The sequence below is a fragment of the Anarrhichthys ocellatus genome, unplaced genomic scaffold (genome assembly GCF_004355925.1).
Source record: "Anarrhichthys ocellatus isolate YVR2014 unplaced genomic scaffold, GSC_Weel_1.0 scaffold9, whole genome shotgun sequence".
In the NCBI taxonomy this organism is placed as follows: Eukaryota; Metazoa; Chordata; class Actinopteri; order Perciformes; family Anarhichadidae; genus Anarrhichthys; species Anarrhichthys ocellatus.
Genome location: NW_022280039.1, coordinates 10,050,468 through 10,067,973, shown reverse-complemented (window position 1 = coordinate 10,067,973; position 17,506 = coordinate 10,050,468). Strand labels below are relative to the sequence as shown.

At 42.2% G+C, this 17,506-nt stretch overlaps 1 protein-coding gene across 1 annotated transcript; it reads left to right on the top strand.

The window, feature by feature from the left end:
- The first annotated feature begins 2,039 nt into the window (after positions 1-2,039).
- LOC116384759 (proline dehydrogenase 1, mitochondrial) lies at positions 2,040-13,639 on the top strand. Its single transcript, XM_075447367.1, is given in 15 exon segments — positions 2,040-2,123; positions 3,087-3,292; positions 5,641-5,675; positions 5,764-5,901; positions 6,904-6,968; positions 7,054-7,170; positions 7,286-7,359; positions 7,848-7,929; positions 8,496-8,588; positions 9,467-9,533; positions 9,536-9,609; positions 11,108-11,189; positions 11,192-11,273; positions 12,221-12,444; positions 13,449-13,639. Coding segments are annotated over 14 exon segments (1,527 nt in total). The 5' UTR covers positions 2,040-2,123; positions 3,087-3,089.
- Positions 13,640-17,506: the final 3,867 nt, after the last annotated feature.

Below are 17,506 nucleotides of genomic sequence, written 5' to 3'. Positions count from 1 at the left end.
CATGCGTGCGCCACCAAATTTACATAGGCCTGTGTGCAACAGGGTCTGTTTCAGTGGCCTTGGTTAAAACAATGACTTGTGGCATAATTTGGTATTTTAATAAACAAAAAGTTCACGTGGGCGATAAAGGAAGAGCACAGCGTTTTTTCATAATGAAAATGACCACTACTGTCTTTATCATCATTATTGATAATTGCGTACTTTAAGCATCTGTGAATCGTCAAATTTAAAATGACAAATTTGTACATGTGGATTGTATTTGCAGTAAACTACTTTAATAATTTAAGGAAGTGTTTAATTGATGCACGAGGAGAGTGTGTGTGCCTTTGTTTGTGTGTGTGGGGGGGTTGGAGGGGCAGCAGTGTACTAACTATGTTAGACAATAGCTCCCCCATCTGTTAACACCAACGAAGTTATTTTGGCATATGGCACCTCCTGCAAAAAGTGCAAGGTCTCCTGACCAGTGGAAGCTAATGAGAGGGGGAGGGGGGAATGCATTTATTAAATCAGATGTAACATTATAACATCCAGTCCAATGCCTTGTTCTGGCACAGTGCATCTTCTCTTCTTACAGAGACAATCCACAATATGATTGTCAGGGGCGTTAAGGGGGTTTACGACCAAAATATAGTTATTAATCACCCCTCACAAAATGTTATGACATTGGCATAATCCCTTATCCATAACAAAACCCACAAAAACGTATATACTGTATATATATATAAGTTATATAATGCATTTGTGCTGTTATGCATGTAAAAAGTTCCAGTGAAGAAATGTGACACTTAGTTAGCATGAGATATTTTGTCTTGCAAATTATGCTGAAAGGTACTCGGGTGCTGCTTATATGGCCACAAACTAAGGCCCCAAATTATGTGGCTGACTAATGCATCAGCCAATCACAAAGTGCATGAGGAATGACTGTGCCAAAACAATCAGTTTTACAAGACATGTAGGTCCTTTAATTAAGTGAAAGTAGCGATGCCATAATGGATACTCATTCCACTACAAGTAAAAGAACAGCGCTTCACAAAGTAAAAGTGGGTTTCATGGGTTTAATCAGCCAAATGTACTTCATAAGAGCATCTCTTCGAACATACTTCTGCACTAATATAGTCAGTGTGATGTTATGGGTGAACTGTACAGTGTAGCCTATATTCAGTCTAGTCTCTATTATGTTTTTCTAGTTCATTTATCATTTAATGATGCATCATCTCTTATGCTTTAGGGATTTATGCATCTTCACTTCTGTAACACTGCTATTTCCCATCGATCCATCCTTTTGTTGAAGCTAGTTGAGGTAGAGCTAACCGGTAACTTGCATATGGAGTAGCCTACCACTTTACTGATTAAAGTAAATAACTAACTTGTGTTTTAGTGCAACGAATATATACCATATTTCTACTTGCATCAAGGACTATAGAAATGCTGCTTCAAGGACTATATAAATGTTTAATACACACACACACACACACACACACACATACACACACACACACACACAAACATATATTAGGTTCCCTGGGTTGCAGTGTATGTGAATGACATCATTTGACAGGAAGTACACATGGACCAAAGTTGTGCCTAACAATGGAATTCAGTTGAGAAAGTACACCACCAACCTGTCTGTTGTCTATAACGAGGGGAAAAAAGTCTTACAGCAGTGCACCTATGACGTCAAAAAAAAAGAAGTTTGGGAGTGAAAAAACAACTCTTGCGTCACAGGCTGTATCCACCAACCGAGTGATGCTCATGTTTTGGCTTCCTATCGGTTTACACTGAAGCGTGCGCAGCTCGCACTGGCTGCGCAACTTGGCCGCACCGCTGATGTCTACCTCCTGCAGGCTGATGTTTCACGTCAAAGCCGGGCCAGCTCTCAAGCGGTTCGTCCTCAGCCGAAGACTCCGGTCCTCGACCTCCGCGACCCAGACGCGGGACGACGTGAGCAGCCGGGGAGAGGAGGGAGAGACGGAACCACCTCCTCCTCCGCTGCTAATGAGATCTCCGTAGACTTTGACCAGACACAGGGGGCATTTAAGAGCAAAGACTCATTAGAGCTGCTCAGAAGTTTGGTGGTTTTCAAACTCTGCTCCTATGACTTCCTGGTTGAAAAGAATACAGAGGTAACTCGGCCATTAACCACGTTTATGCGCGTTGTCCAGGTGACTTTATGCCCACAGCATCTTAAACAGGTAAAATAGGTTAGCATGCTTGTTTCCTCTTATGTGACATTTTCACATAACATAAGCGGGAAGAAATTAGTCTCCAAATGTGTCTCCAGACATAACGTATGCGTAATGTTTAGCAGTGGGCACAGATACATTGTATCCGTTTTATACAGATAAGCCTATTTGTGCAGAAAGGCCGCAAGTTGTGTTCAAGATAACCAAAACTTCAGTCTTCTAGCGTGTGTGCAACTTTTGACTTCAGGTAGACTTTAATGTATGCGCCTCGGGTTTGCTTATGGTAACGCCCACATTTCAAATTACGACTTGTTTTTCCAAGTATGCAACCTCTCTGCAGCCCATGTTACATCATTTAGGCTTGATCTCAGATCATTTTACAACGTTATAATGTCTTATCTAGTAATGTCAATACACTGTATATAAACGGATTGGCCATACGACACACGTGTGGTGCATATGGAGAGTCATTTCATAGACTTTTGCAGCACTGCAGGTTCTTTCCTTCCACACTTCTCATGCCTTCATGTAATCAATGGAGAGCTTGGCTGTGGTTTGTGAAAGCAAGTAGCTACACAGAATGTTAAGCAGTAGTAATATAATCTGGCGAAACGCAGATTTTTTTAGTGTAGCTGTTAAATTTCATATGTTGTCCCTGTTTTAGTCTTTAGCTTGAGGGTAAGAACATGACTTGAATTCCTTTGCTTACGAAGGATCAGCATGTGACTGTTCGTAGTCTCTCAGTGAAACCTGTTGCTTATAAAACCGGTCTTTTCTGGGACAGAATGACTCACTGAAAATACCCTGCAGTAAATGACATGTAGAATAAATTATGAGCATTTTAAACACCTGTCAAAAAAAAAACCATGAACTGGTTTTAACGTCCTCTCCCTTTCTGCTCAGATAATGGATCTAGGTAAGAAGATCCTGGGCGAGCGAGCCTTCAACCAATTCATGAAGATGACCTGTTACGGCCAGTTTGTCGCCGGTGAGGACCACGTGTCCATCAGGCCGCTGATCCAGAAGAATCAGGCCTTCGGCGTCGGCTCTGTCTTGGACTACAGCGTGGAGGAAGACAGCCAGGAGGAGGCCGGGCAAAAAGAGATGGAGTATGAGAATATTATTACACATTTCATGCAACTAAACAGGATTTCAGGATTTGAATAGATGTCAACAGTTGGTATTAAAGTGTGGAGGAATCATTGGTGTACAAACATACAGTCAGCTCAGTTATATAAAGATTAAAAGAACTTCGTGTCTCGTTTTAATTCTCGCATCACCTTGCAGAGTATTTTCCACGTGCTTCATGTCAGGTTTATTTTAATATGCCTCACAACCAGGAAGTAAACACTCTCCACAGCATGATTTGCTGGCTCAGTCGTGGCCCCTCGCTCTGGATTGGCTGGCTGGAGAGAAGTTCTCACCCGGTAGGAATCCTGTCACATGGGGTAGCACACAAGGCAGTGTGGCTATTTGATCTGTGAGCTGATGTTAACTTGGATGACAGTACCGACCTTATGCGAGCCGTCTCTCTATGGGCCGAGGCAGCAGCAATGCTACTTAAGTTGTAGCTCTGGGCGTTCATGCATTATGAGTAATTAGGACATCTCGTAGTCCAAAATACATTACGAACCTTTTTTTGGCCTATTTAGGAGTCGCTTCAACGTCGAATCAGTGAACAGAAAGAAAGTAAAGCGAATATTATTTGGAGCCTTTTTTCATTGATGTTAAAAAAGACAAATTCACTTGTCAGGTTTACTTTGCATGTGTATAAAAATCAGCCCAAAGGGCAGATCTTATTTTGTCTTTAAGACCGACTTTTTATCTATCTCGCACAGCATCTGTAGATTCATAAAGGTCAGACATAGTGAATAAACAAGGGTGTTAGGCAGTATGTTTATGTTTAAATCTGTTGACGTAAAGTGACTGCACTGTCGTAGTTGTTTTATCGTGTTGTATCACAAGCTGTAAGGAGATAAAGCTACCAGGCTCACCTTTCTTGTATTTCAACGGGTGTACGTGTTTCTTTTAATACCATACCACCAGTAAGAAGATATCACTGCTTTGCACGGCTTTGATATACTTTGTCTTGGGGATGTCTGCTCGGAAACATCAAAAGAAGAATCAAACCTCAGCCTCGAAAGCTTTTGTTTGGTGAACATACACCTTCAGACGGTAAAGCAGGAGGACAAGATACTTTAAGCCAGCTTGATCTCAGACAGCAGGGTTTGACAGGCACTCCCAATGATCTGCCAAGATAGCAACAACAGCATTAGCTCCTTCCAACAGAAAGAAGATTTAAGGATCAGAGGCCTCAGGCCTGGCTTGATGTTGAGAGCATGATACTTACTTATGCCAGGCTTCAGTTCTGTGGGCCATTTACACTGAAAATACATAGCCCTGATTTACACTTTGGTTTATATTTATGCATTCTTTTGAAGGGCCGTACAGAGTTTATTGTAAAAAATAAACTGACATAAAACAATACATTATATTAAAATATACCTTCACATGACAACATTTTATTAATAATCAGTGCTTCTAGAATTTAAGTCATGGCTCAGTTACAACCTCAACTGGAACCAGTACTGACAGGGTTTTATCACCCAGCTACTCGGTGCTATGTAAAGCTCTGAAATGTTTAGTTTTATCTTGAAGTCCGCATTATAAATAAATCGATCTTATTAGTATTTTTGAGTAATCAGTAAGTCTAAAATATGTTGGACACTAATGAAGAAATGGCCAGAGCCCAAGTTGATATTTTATAGTAATTAGTTTTATCCGACCAATGGTCCAAAACCCCAAAACATTTAATTTACAATGAAATAAAACAGAGAATTAGCGAATCATCACTTTTTGAGAGGCATTTTTCCTTAATAAATGAGTATTGAATTCAATAATGTGTTGATTATTCTCATTATTACTATTTTTGTATTCAAAATGAAGATAAAGAAAACAGTACTTAACAAGTGGCCTTAGCTAAACGTGTGTAAGACGATACAATTTATGTCAATGTCCAATAAACTCCACTGCAGTTAAATCCAGATTTTGTACAATAAAAGTGCCAGACAAATGGCACGTAATGTTAAAAGATAACCCCTCAGTTCCCTGGCTTTGAACCCTACTGACGTCCCTAATGTCAAGCATGCTGAGTGTTCAGTCATCCATTTGTTACATGAGCTCCCCAGTTCCCTGAGATGAGGGGGGGAATAGGTCAAGTGTGGTATGATGCTCCAAACTGCTGTCTCTGGAGGGTCAGCAGGCTGACAGCAGGACAGTTCAGCATATATAGGGTCACTCAGCACAATGTCCGCCTCTGACACGCCGTTGCCACAAGGCCAAAATGTTCCAAATTTAAAGACATTTGCTGTATTTGTGACGTAATTTATATTTCCAAAACTGCCCAAATACAGCGCAAATTACCTAATTTTATCCTTTTGTATTTCTTCTAATTCAGCTCATGTGTATCCGCTGCAGAGAAAGAGAGCATAGGTAAGACGCCTTGTTTTGTTCTCATTTGTGGATGCAGTGTATGATGTAATTAGAAGTAATAAGCATGCAAATGTGTTTTCACCCCCAGGGGAGGACCACAGAGAGAAAAAATACAAAGCACACAAGCAGTTGGGGAATCGTCGTGGGGGTGTGACGTATTTCTACGCCGATGAGGCCAAATGTGACCAGCGCATGGAGAACTTTATCAAATGTATCAAGGCTTCTGGTGGGTCAATAGAAGTAAAACCTCAACAGTTATACGACTTTACGATATGTCGGCTTTGACACATTGTGCTAAAGCTGTAAACTCTATTCTGGCTCATGAATATTTACGATCCAGTTTCTTTTCATCCCTCAACCAGCGGACATGTGGTCCAGATCTGCAATCCACTCCATTAATTACATACAGCAGAGTCTTTAAAGCCGAGATGACCCTTTTAGATCACATCGCTGTTCATATTGTGCACCTATTTAATTAACAATATATGCAAAAAAAGTAAAAAATTATAATTTTGATCAAAATCAAATCATGTTTTCTGGAATACAGACGTTGCCATCTTGGCTTTTTTGCATCCGATTAATGGAAGTTACCATATTTGGAATGCGGAGGAGTGACGTAGTGACGCCGGATACGGCTCTGGTAGCGGCAGCGACCTGTCAATCACAGGTAGCCCGCCCTGAAGCACACTCCGCTTTATGGTCTATTTGACTCTAAATGGACCATAATTTGGTAAATGAACATCATGCTGTATTGAAGAAGACTTGAAACTAGAGATTGAGACCATAAACTCATGTTTACAATATTTACTGAGTAGTAAATCAAGTGAGAAGAAGGGTCATTTTCTCATAGACTTCTATACAATCTGACTTATTTTTGCAACCAGAGGAGTCGCCCCCTGCTGGCCAGTAAAGAGAATACAAGTTTTAAGACACTTCCGCCTTGGCTTCACTCGCAGAACCGGAGGTTGCCGCCTGTACTCAGTGTAGCGCAATAAGCACGCCCACTTTTCAGAGGTCCAATCAAATGCAAAGCATTACATTTAAATCCCTCATGTAACTGTACAACGCTCAAATATTCAGTTTCCCTGAGGGATATGTCACAGTACAGAAGATAAAGACACTCTAACTTCCGTTTCACTGGGTCTTAAAGCATTCATTTACCATAATGTTAATCATTTTGTCTTTAACTCATTTGATTTAAAAAACTTCACGTGTGTTCAACCTCTAGGTGGGAGTTCAATGGACGATTTTTCTGCCATCAAAATGACTGCTCTAGGACGGCCTCACTTTCTGGTAGGCACTAGAGAATGATAAAAAAAGTCAGCACACTAGTTTAGCAGATACTCTTTTGGTAGTGGACTTTTTTTTTTTTTTATAGCTCCAGTTCTCAGAGGTCCTGGTGAAATGGCGACAATTTTTCACCTTCCTGGCATCACAGCAGGGGGAAGACAGCGCTGAGGCCTTAGAGCGGAGGCTGGAGCTGAAACAACTGCAGGTGGAGTTGTTTTTCTCATCTTTTACATCCGATGTCATCGATCATCTTCACGTTCCCATTTCATATTGCAACACTTATGTGATATACAGTACTTAAGCTCTTTATGCTCATCTAGGAGTTCCTGACCAAACTGGGTGCAAAGGGTGACTTGCATAGCTGGTTCATTGGCAAGAAAGAGGAATCTCCAGGGTAAGCATCTTACCGAAATACATAGAAAATATCTGTAAAACAATGTCAACGTTACACACAGAAAATACTTCATTATATTCAAGGCAATTTACAAGAAAATTAATTCTGTGAAAAAAGTATTATTGCATGGATTGAGTTGCTTTTTGCAGCTCTTACCATAATTTACTTACAACATTAAATCACAATTTCATCACCACTTTTTTTCCTCAACATGTAAAACAAAATACAATATAATATACTATTTTTTTCTTGATTCATGCATCTTCATAGTTCACTTCACAGTACGTGCACAGTATTGTTCAATATATTTGGCAATATCTTTTAATACAAATTCCGTTATAAAGTCACACTACCCCATGAAAAAACGGAGAAAAATGTATGACTTCAAAAAACAAAACAACAAAAACAAGATACTGGTCACATGTTTCACTCACTAATACACTGTTGCCATAACATACATGATACCTTTCCATCTTCTGCCTTGACAGAACCATAGACATGCTCGACTGGAACAGCCTAATAGACGACAGAACGAAGATATCGGACCTGCTGGTCGTCCCAAATGTAGAGGTCAGTAGCATAAAACACAGAGAGACAAATCGACTATAAATAAGGGGCAGTTTAAAGAATATCCCAGAGTCTTTAAATGTAATTCATTTTAAAACATTGTACTTATTTATTCCTTGTTGTCAAGTTGCCCTGAAAATAAGTGTTTGTCCATACAGTTTACTCTTTTTCAGTTTTTTTGTGATTAAATAGTTTGCTCCTTGGACCCAATACGAACAGCAGTGTACAAATTACAGCTATTTATTACTTTTATCAGCCCCCAAACTTGCCATTAAAAATGTATTTAGAGTTTCACCAAATTTGGAGTCAATTTATACTCAACCGTCTCCGTTTTAAAACTCGGATAGCGGCGATGTCAAGTGTGGAGCACTTGGCTCTGAGCTGCCTTGTTTAACTGCACATCTACAAAATTTGGCGAGTTACGACATATCTGTTGACCTCGGACTAAAGACAGCTGAAGAGCTCAACGGGGGGATAAACTAAGAAGCACCAATGGGTGCCATGCTTAGTGGTATTTGTCTCATTGGCATCTCATGGGGCACACTGACACTCCCGGGTTGTTTGCTCAGCTAGGTGAGCTGGAGCCTCTGCTGAAAACATTCACTTTAGAGGAGGAGAAACAAATGAAGAGGATGTTGCAGCGCATGGACGTCTTGGTCAAGGTAAACTCACAATAACCACAAAGACGGTGCAACGATCTAGCTGTGCTTTCTTGGTAGCATCCGACTATATATTTAGCTTTACATGCTCATACAGTTTCTGATATGAATATCTTTTTCAGTGTGTGCAAATGTGTGTATAACAGATAGCGGGTAAAAGCCGACCAGTATTGTACAGCGGTGCCGTTTTAATGCTAACCATTGTAAGCATAAGCACAATGACAAGTGTTCTGCATTATCTGTATCCAAAGTCGCAATGTGTTCGGAACTGGAGGAGAACCCACACACGGACAAAGGGACGCAGCGGGAGACATTTTAAACATGTAATTGTAATTTTCAGTAGAAAGGGAATCGGCACTGAGAGGGGGAAATCCGAAGGGCGATGCTGCGGTTGCGTTGAGGGAGTGAGGCAGGGAATACGGCGAAGAGTGGCTGGCATGAGCAGGCTGAGTGTATTTACAGGCTTGATAATGTGATTGATGATCTTGAGACACAGAACGAGTCATTAAGCGAGGCAAATAAACACGAACCAAATATCAGAAACGTCACCGCAAAGGTCAAGCGCGAGGATTTTGGCTACAGACCGACAGAGAGTTGGAGCAGAGATAAGCTTTATATACTGTGGTTGATGAGGTTGATGGAAGGCAGGTGTGCCGGCTGGGCGGAGCGCCGCGCTGACGAACCACAGGTGAGTGAAAGTGCAGCCGGGGGCGGAGTGAGGAAAGCCACGCCCACAAACACACTCCAAGGAAGCAAAGGAGAACACTGGGGAACAGTTCTAACACGATGTATCTGGAGACAGAAATTTAGCAATCACAATAAAATATGCTTTAGTTAATACAACTATTATATACATTTCAACTATTCATTTTTTTTCCCAGCATGCCATTGAGAATGGTGTTCGCCTGATGGTGGATGCAGAGCAAACCTACTTCCAGCCGGCTATCAGCAGACATTAGAGATGCAGAGGCTCTACAACAAAGAAAAGCCTGTCATCTTCAACACCTACCAATGCTATCTGAAGGTCAGGAACTTCCCAGTGATTGAAATGTGTAAAATCACGTATCTGCACACAATGCTTGCAGACACACCAGTTCTAAGTGTCATGGTGGAAGAGCGTGCCGCTGTGACGAACCGTGTAACTCCAAATGTCAACGTGTGAAGAGATTACAGTGAGTCAGCTGTGTTGGGGATGAAACAGGGACATGGCCAAGAAGAGGATAACGTTGAGGGGGATTTTGCGGCTTTATTTTGATTTTCTGTAAATACACCATTTCAAATGAGAAGCTGTTTAAGTCACAGAAAGAGTTTCATTCATGGGATTCATATCCTTTTTTTCAAACCGTATTATTCTATCAAACGTTCGTACAGGCTTACCGTATTGTCACCTACAACGTGCGGTATTGTGAGGTAAAGATAACACACACAACTTGTCGGATAAAATATAAGCGTATAGATTATCGTGGGTCCCACTTTGTCACAAGGTGCTTCACGTAATGATACACCACTGCTTTGTTGGCGATGTCACCAGAAAATGACGTGGTCACGGCTTGCGCCTCTACAGCGAAGGCTCCGCCGGTGGTCACGGCACTTTGTCACCCACCTCTGGATTCTTCCAGCAAGCATTAACATGAAACAAAGGTTGAATATCCTGTAAGCATTTACCTCGTTTCAAAATAATACATTTAATACTTGACTTCTCTCTTAACAGGGATTGCATAAGGGCGATAAAGAAGTAAATAAAATATATGAGTTTACTGTTGATATCAATTCCTCCTCTGCATTGAGGAGGTCCGTATAGGGTGTATTTGCTGGTAATACCTATTTTGTTCGTATGCCCTTTGGCATTTCAGAGACAGCAACAAGCAGCGCGTTGAGCATTAACGCCTCTGTGCCTGCTCGTAGCTCGCACGCCATCTATAATAATAATAATAATAATAACAACTTTATTTATAGAGCACCTTTAAAAACAGCATTTACCAAGTGCTTTGACAGGCAAAGCAGCAAAAAACAAGGCAGAAACAGAAAGCCCCCGAGACGAGCTAAGGTAAGAGTTATGGGGACCCGCGTCGCGTTGTCTCGCACTGATACAAACAAAGCTTCACTCCTTCTGAGAACACACTGTGCTCGAGTCGGCTCGTCTCTGTCCTGGTCTCAGACCTCAGTCTTGGCAACAGTGCTGCTGTATGCATAGAGTTGTCGGTTAGATATTTTTGTGTGGATTATTCGTGTGTGTGCGGGTAGTAAAAATGCTGACCCGTGCATTACTATTAGGTGAGCTAGGCTCTGTTAGGTAGAAGAAGTAGACCCACATAGGCTGTAAGAACAATAATCCAACTGTGTTGTGCTGTAATGCATAATTTGGCTCTGTAATAGTTGACTATTAGGTCTACAGTAGTTGGTAAATGTGTTACTCTGCTTAGCTCAACATTGAAAATCAATTTACATTTCATAAACTAAACTTGAAGGACTTGGTTTTGGTTCATCTTTGCTAAAAGTGTGAATCTTCTTTTGCTCTGCAGGAGGCCTACGACAACGTTACAATGGACGTAGAATTGTCTCGACGGGAGGGTTGGCACTTTGCTGCAAAGCTGGTGCGGGGGGGCCTATGTATCAGGAGCGGGAGAGGGCCAAAGACATTGTTTACGAGGACCCTATAAACCCTGATTATGAGTCCACCAATATAATGTAGGTAAGAGCCAAGGCTCGATTCGTTGTTTCTTCACAGCTGCCCAAATGTGCATCTGCAAAGTGTGATCTGTTTCAGCCAAGCCCAGCTCTCTGTCTGCCACTACAGCCTTTTGCCATTGGATAGCACTTTGGAATTAAATGTGTCTTGCACACTTTTAAAAATAAATCGTGCCACCCTGCTTTTCCCACAAGGTTCAAAGATTAAAACTGGTGACCTTCGAGGCACAAATCTGCTGCACTGGACAGCACAGTTCATTTCAAAGGAAGCGGTCCTTCAATCAGAGTCTCTCCGGGGTTAACTACTTGCGTCAGCAATCTTCCACCCTGTTGAGTAATCCTAGTGCAAGTTACAGAGGACCATCTAGCTGCAGGGCTGCTGTGGTTCAACAATTTTCTTACATTCCCCTCAGTAGGTTTAGGCAATCTCAAAGACATCACCCTGTGGTTATCAATATGTTTTTCACAAAAAGAGCAAAGGCCACCGTCAAACATTTGATTTAGAGGTAAACATGAAAATATGAGAGACACAAAGTTTAGCTGATTTTGCTGTACAGCACAGCAGGAGGTGGGAGTTCAAATATGCAGATGATGGTAAAGCGCATGCATATAAACACAGCCACACCAGCAGGAAAGCAGAACACGGAGTTCTTCCCTGAATGGATTTGTTCAGATTTTATGTAAATACATTCAGTGTTTTTGGAATACTTCACTGATTAGTAAAGATAACCCTGCAACACACATTAAATCAAACATGCTAATAAGTGATTCCTTTGGAAGCGCTATTCAGCAAGGCAAACCACAATGTGCAAACTTCAGACACGTTTAGTAGAAATCAAGTGTGGTGATTCACACTTCGCAGGTAACAGTTCACAATTCCGTCAAAGACAGTAGTGCCATTAAATTGCCGTCCTTGTGTGCATTTGGATGTCTGTGTTTGCGTAAAGGTGTCTGGACTATGTGCTGGACGAGATTGCCCTGACCAGAAATGCCAACGTTATGGTGGCTTCCCATATACACTTTCAATAGTTGTTTTTTCTTTTTCTCAATCCGTACACTCTCTCTCTCTCCCTTTTCTTCAGAATGAACGAGGTGGGTCTCTTAGCCAGAGAGAACAAGGTGTACTTCGGTCAACTCCTGGGCATGTGTGATCAGATCAGCTTCCCACTGGGTGAGGGAAAAACACACGCAAACACAACCAACAATGACTCGGCACGATCGCTGCTGCCCTACATAGGGGACAACTTGACGGTTTGAGGTCAGCCTTCGCGGGATCTGTATCCGCTGCCGTCCCCTATAACTCTCAGCTGTGTCCTGAGCTTCAACCCCTTCAGCTGCACATCTATATACCCTACAGGCCACTCGGACTGCATGAAGTGCACATGTAGAAGTCAGTCTGCAGCCCGCGAGGTGACATATGAACTGAGGCGCTTCGCTATTGATGAGCTGTCTTGAAGAAGTGCTGCTGCCGGCTCTCACCACTTTGTTTGTCAGTCAAAGACAGACACGGAGGTGGCAGGCAAGTTGTCTGTCAACGTGAGGCTCAAGGTGAAACGGCCTTGACCGGTACTGATGTACACAGACTCGCGTGTACCTTTGCGGTTTTTCTCGAAGGACAGAGCAGCCAGTGCTGTCTTTGAATCTTGAGTTGAGCTCTTTATTATTTGCCTATCATTTACAACACCTTTTCCTTTTGAAAGGTGCCATATTCAGTGTTCATGATATCGTTTTCAGATATTCTGTGGCCCACAATGTTGTTGTCATGACTTTGTTTTTATCTCATCGTGTTTTGCGAGTAATTGCGGATTAGTTGAAGGGACGTTTATTTCAATGAGTCAGCCCCGGAAAAACAGTCACATTATGAGAGCCTGACTGGCAGACGGCAGCAAGCTCCTCTAATTCGAATGCGGCAAACTGAGGGTGCCCGTGCAAACGCTGCAAACCTGCCTGATTAGAAGGATTGTAGCAATCAGTCGGCGAGGGGAGCCTGTTGAGATGGCCTCCAGTGGTGATGCGCTCTCTGGAGCTCGTCAGAAATAACTGAAAATGTAACTAGTCAATCAAAAATCACTTCTTAACAATCTTTCTGAAGTTATTTGTAAATAGATATCTTACCATCTTCATTCATATCATGCCTTCTTTTCTTTCCTCCCATCTCATCCACTGGGACCGCAGGCCAGGCTGGCTTCCCCGTCTATAAGTACGTCCCCTATGGGCCGGTGAGTGAGGTGATGCCCTACCTGTCTCGGAGAGCCCAGGAGAACCGAGGCTTCATGAAGGGTGCCTTAAAGGAGAGGGAGCTGCTGTGGAAGGAGCTGAAACGCAGACTCGCCTCTGGGGAGCTTCTCTACAGACCAGTGTATTGAGAAAACAGAAGAAGAGACAGAGAGGGTGTCAACGTGTCGAGTTCTTTTTTTTTTTATCTTCTCTAGTTGACAGCTGCTGCTGTGGCTGTCTGTTCTGTCTCTCGCTCTGTACAGCTCTCCCTGGATGTACATCTCTCCCGTTCTACCCTGTCCTGGAGTTTTTCACGCTGACGGACTCTCGTATTCTGTCTCTGCACAGTGGGGTTCCTCGCCGTTACACCTTCACCTCCATCTTTTCTTTTGTGTACTACCCATGTCCTGTCTATTTATTTTCCTTATCCGCCTCTGCATTCATAAGCATTCCTCATTTTGTCTTCCCATTGTCTATAGAGCTCTGGTATCCATCAAGTGGGCATCTTTACTGCTCCAAAAGGACTCCCTAAAATGTCAACGAGACCGGGGCGGGCCGCTCTGTTTATCACCCTATTCATCTCGGAGAGGGACAACAATAATAAAAATAACAGTCTTGATTTAAATGGTAGTAAAGGAAACATCAATATTCCCCTCCTATATTAATGTTTTTTGTCTCTTGGACAGCCACGCCGTCCCCGAGGAGGCTGCTCTGCACGATATTTGTGTGTGTGTGTGCTGCGTTTGTTTCATAAACAGGCATCGTTTTCAAACAGGCAACCTCAATGAGAGAAGTACAAACGGCTCCTCACAGCACATCCGTCTTCTTCTAAGAGTGCAATGCTTTTGTTATTGTATTTACTGGAGGAAGCTATATTCTTGGCCGCTGAGGCGTTACAAGAGAACGCACAGTGTTCAGTATTCAGCGGGTGAACCTCCCTTTTAATACAGACGCCTGCATATCTGGCAGGTTGTTTTGCACAAGGGAATAATAAGTCAGAGGTTTGCCTTTTGGTCTTATTCCACGTTGATGGATTAACACTGCAGTCGTTATCTTTGGCGATGTAAATACATTTGAAGCAAGTAATTACATTTGTTGGTTTTACACATCTCACTGTACGGACCTGTGATATTTCTCAATGAATAAATATGTGCTGTATGAATAGCAGAAGTCTACTTGCATTTTTTTGTGAAGAGGAGAACCGGGTGTTGTTGACTGCAGTATTGTAGCTGTGAGCTATTGGCACAGCTTGGGCTGTTTTGGGCGTAAATTCCCGTGACATCTTCCACTCGGTTATTGATACACAATTAGTATTTGAGACAGAGGGTAACCACGCTTCATGATAATTATGGCCTTGTCATTTTATGGGAGCAGTCAGTGCTCTGTAGACCATCATTTAATTACCCATGATGCTAGGCTCAATACAGATCACAGAAATTGGACGCATTAATCATTGCTCAGAAGAAACTTTAGTGGCTGTTAAGTTTTACTGAGGCGAAGCACCACAGAGCTGTCACCGCTGCTGTATTCTATCGGTTTAATTAAGAATCAGGTCTAGTTTTGATGGAAGATGTGCATTTGGGTACACATTTGCCAACAAATCCCTTCTTACAGGGCATTGGAGTTTTCCTCGTTAGCTTCAGCCGCAAAGCTGATTTAGAGGACACTTTAAAGTGGGAAAAATGACACACGAGTCCCAAGTCAATCAAAACAAGCCAGGGGCTCAGCATATTCGTTGGTACTTATCAACACGTACCTCCACTTTACAGCACACGTGCATGTAATCGAGTCAGCCGGGGTTAATTTATTTTACGTAATGAATGTTGACTTTGTATAATGGGAGATGTGAAGGATGGCGTGCGAAACCGATTTGTTCGGGCTCCTCGGCCACTGGTTCCATGCGGTCTGATGTCTTGGACGGTGTGTTTGGCTGTGCCCTTGGCTTTGTGTTTGCAATGGGACCTCAGAGCATTCTGATGCTTTCCAAAGCACAGCTACATTATGACGTGACAGGCCCTGATTTGAAAACACACCGATGATTGTTCTTCAGGTCTCGGAATTTGGCTTTTCTGTAGCACAATGGATTGAGTGGCTTGCTGCTGCTGCGTTCCAGCAGACACTTAATCTCCAATCAGCATTTGTGTGCCAATAGATGAACTGATAGGAAGGAGTGCGACGGCTTTGTGCCGCCCAGGAGTATTGTGTATTTTTATCGTTTGACAGCGAACGGAGAGATTACTGGCTCACAGTGCACAAAACGGAAAACTGGGCCTGTGCTCATTCAATTCAACAATCATGCCCTCAGTAGTTAGGTGATGTTAAAACTTTATTTCACTCCAGCAGGAAGGCTGAGAAAGGTAATTCATGAAAAAAAAACTCTGCTTACCCTGTAAAACCAAACTAAACATTTACATCAGGGATTCATCTTCTCACCGACATTTCAGTTCGAACCACAGACGAAGAATTGGTGAGAATCCATCAGTGTACTCCTACATATGTGACTGTAGCAGTGGCAGTAATGCTCACTAACTGCCTGCTTTTTAAGTCATCATTACTTGCAAGGAGTATTCTGCACTGCTGGTTACTGGATGTTTGAATCATCTGGTTCTTCTCTACAAATATAACGTCAATACAGTGGAGATGAAGGGACAATTCAGAGAGAGCAGCAATAGACAGTCGACTGTATTTCCCGACATTGCAGCATCATCGCAGCATCATTTCTACATGGCCAGTCAGAATGACAAGCACAGCATAACTGAGAATATTGGCATCAATGAAAATGCTGCAAGACACGTCAATATATTATTTTGAAATCTGGGGCAAAACTTGGCTCAAATGTCTTGACAAGGAGAAACAAGGAGAAAGGAGGTTGGCAACTTTCTGCAAGACAGTGACATTTCCCCAGTAACAGCTTATTTGCTTTCTTGTGGAGAGTGAGATCAGAAGATCGATACACCACTCTCACGTCTGAACAAAGAATATGAAGCTACAGCCAGCAGCCGGTTAGCTTAGCAAGACTCCAGGAAGTCACCGCTCTGGCCAAAACATCGTCCACACCCGGTAAAAAGAATAAATACATAAAACTAAAATTGCACAAAATATAGGTAAAACCGGTTGAACAGTGTACTTTAGAGATACTGGTATGTGTATTTTGTTACCAAAGGACAGCGCCAAGCTAGCCGTTTCCAATCTTTGTGCTGAGCTAAGCTAACTCCTTCTGGCAGAAGCCTCATATTTCGAGCGTCGAACTGTCCCTTTAATATAATGTTATGTTACATAAGAACAGACAGCTTTAGACCAACCAAATCACTTTGATACAAGGAAGGAAAGTCGTCAGTAGCAACATTATATTCAAAATATCGCAGCAATGGATGACTTTTAGCCTACATCGCAGACCGAGCGATGTGTTTCAGACAGAGGGGGAATACAGGTAAATTCAGACTGACAGAGAAAAAGAACGTGTTTATTCAACATTAAAGCATGTTAACATATTACAAGTACGAGCCAAAATGAGCATATTATTTCCCATTAAGCATTATTTGTTCCTGTAGACTTGTTTGCTTTGAATCTTCTTTTTGTGTGTGCAAGGAGTGTTGACTACCGTAGCCTGAAGCTGTGGAAGCTTTGACTGTTTTGCACATGAACAATGTGACCTCCGACCAAAGATTAAATCTCTATTAAAACGAATGATATTTCAGTCTGTAAAATGTGCAAAAAGTAATTGATGTGCGGAGATGATTTTATATAACAAAACGACCTAATATCATATAAGCTTCCGGTGATCCAGAATTAGTGCAGGGAATAAATCAAGAGCCTGTGGAAAACAGCTTCGACGAAAAGACAATTTCCCGTCTGGCATACATAAAAAATCTCATGGTGGACAACTTTGGGTTCCGGCAGTGTTTTATTTGACTGCGAATGACTCCAGCTGTGTCCGTTATGCTCATCTACATAATGTCAAACTATTGCTGGCTTGCTTCACATCACCACCTGTAGCCTACTGTCAAGTTCAGCTT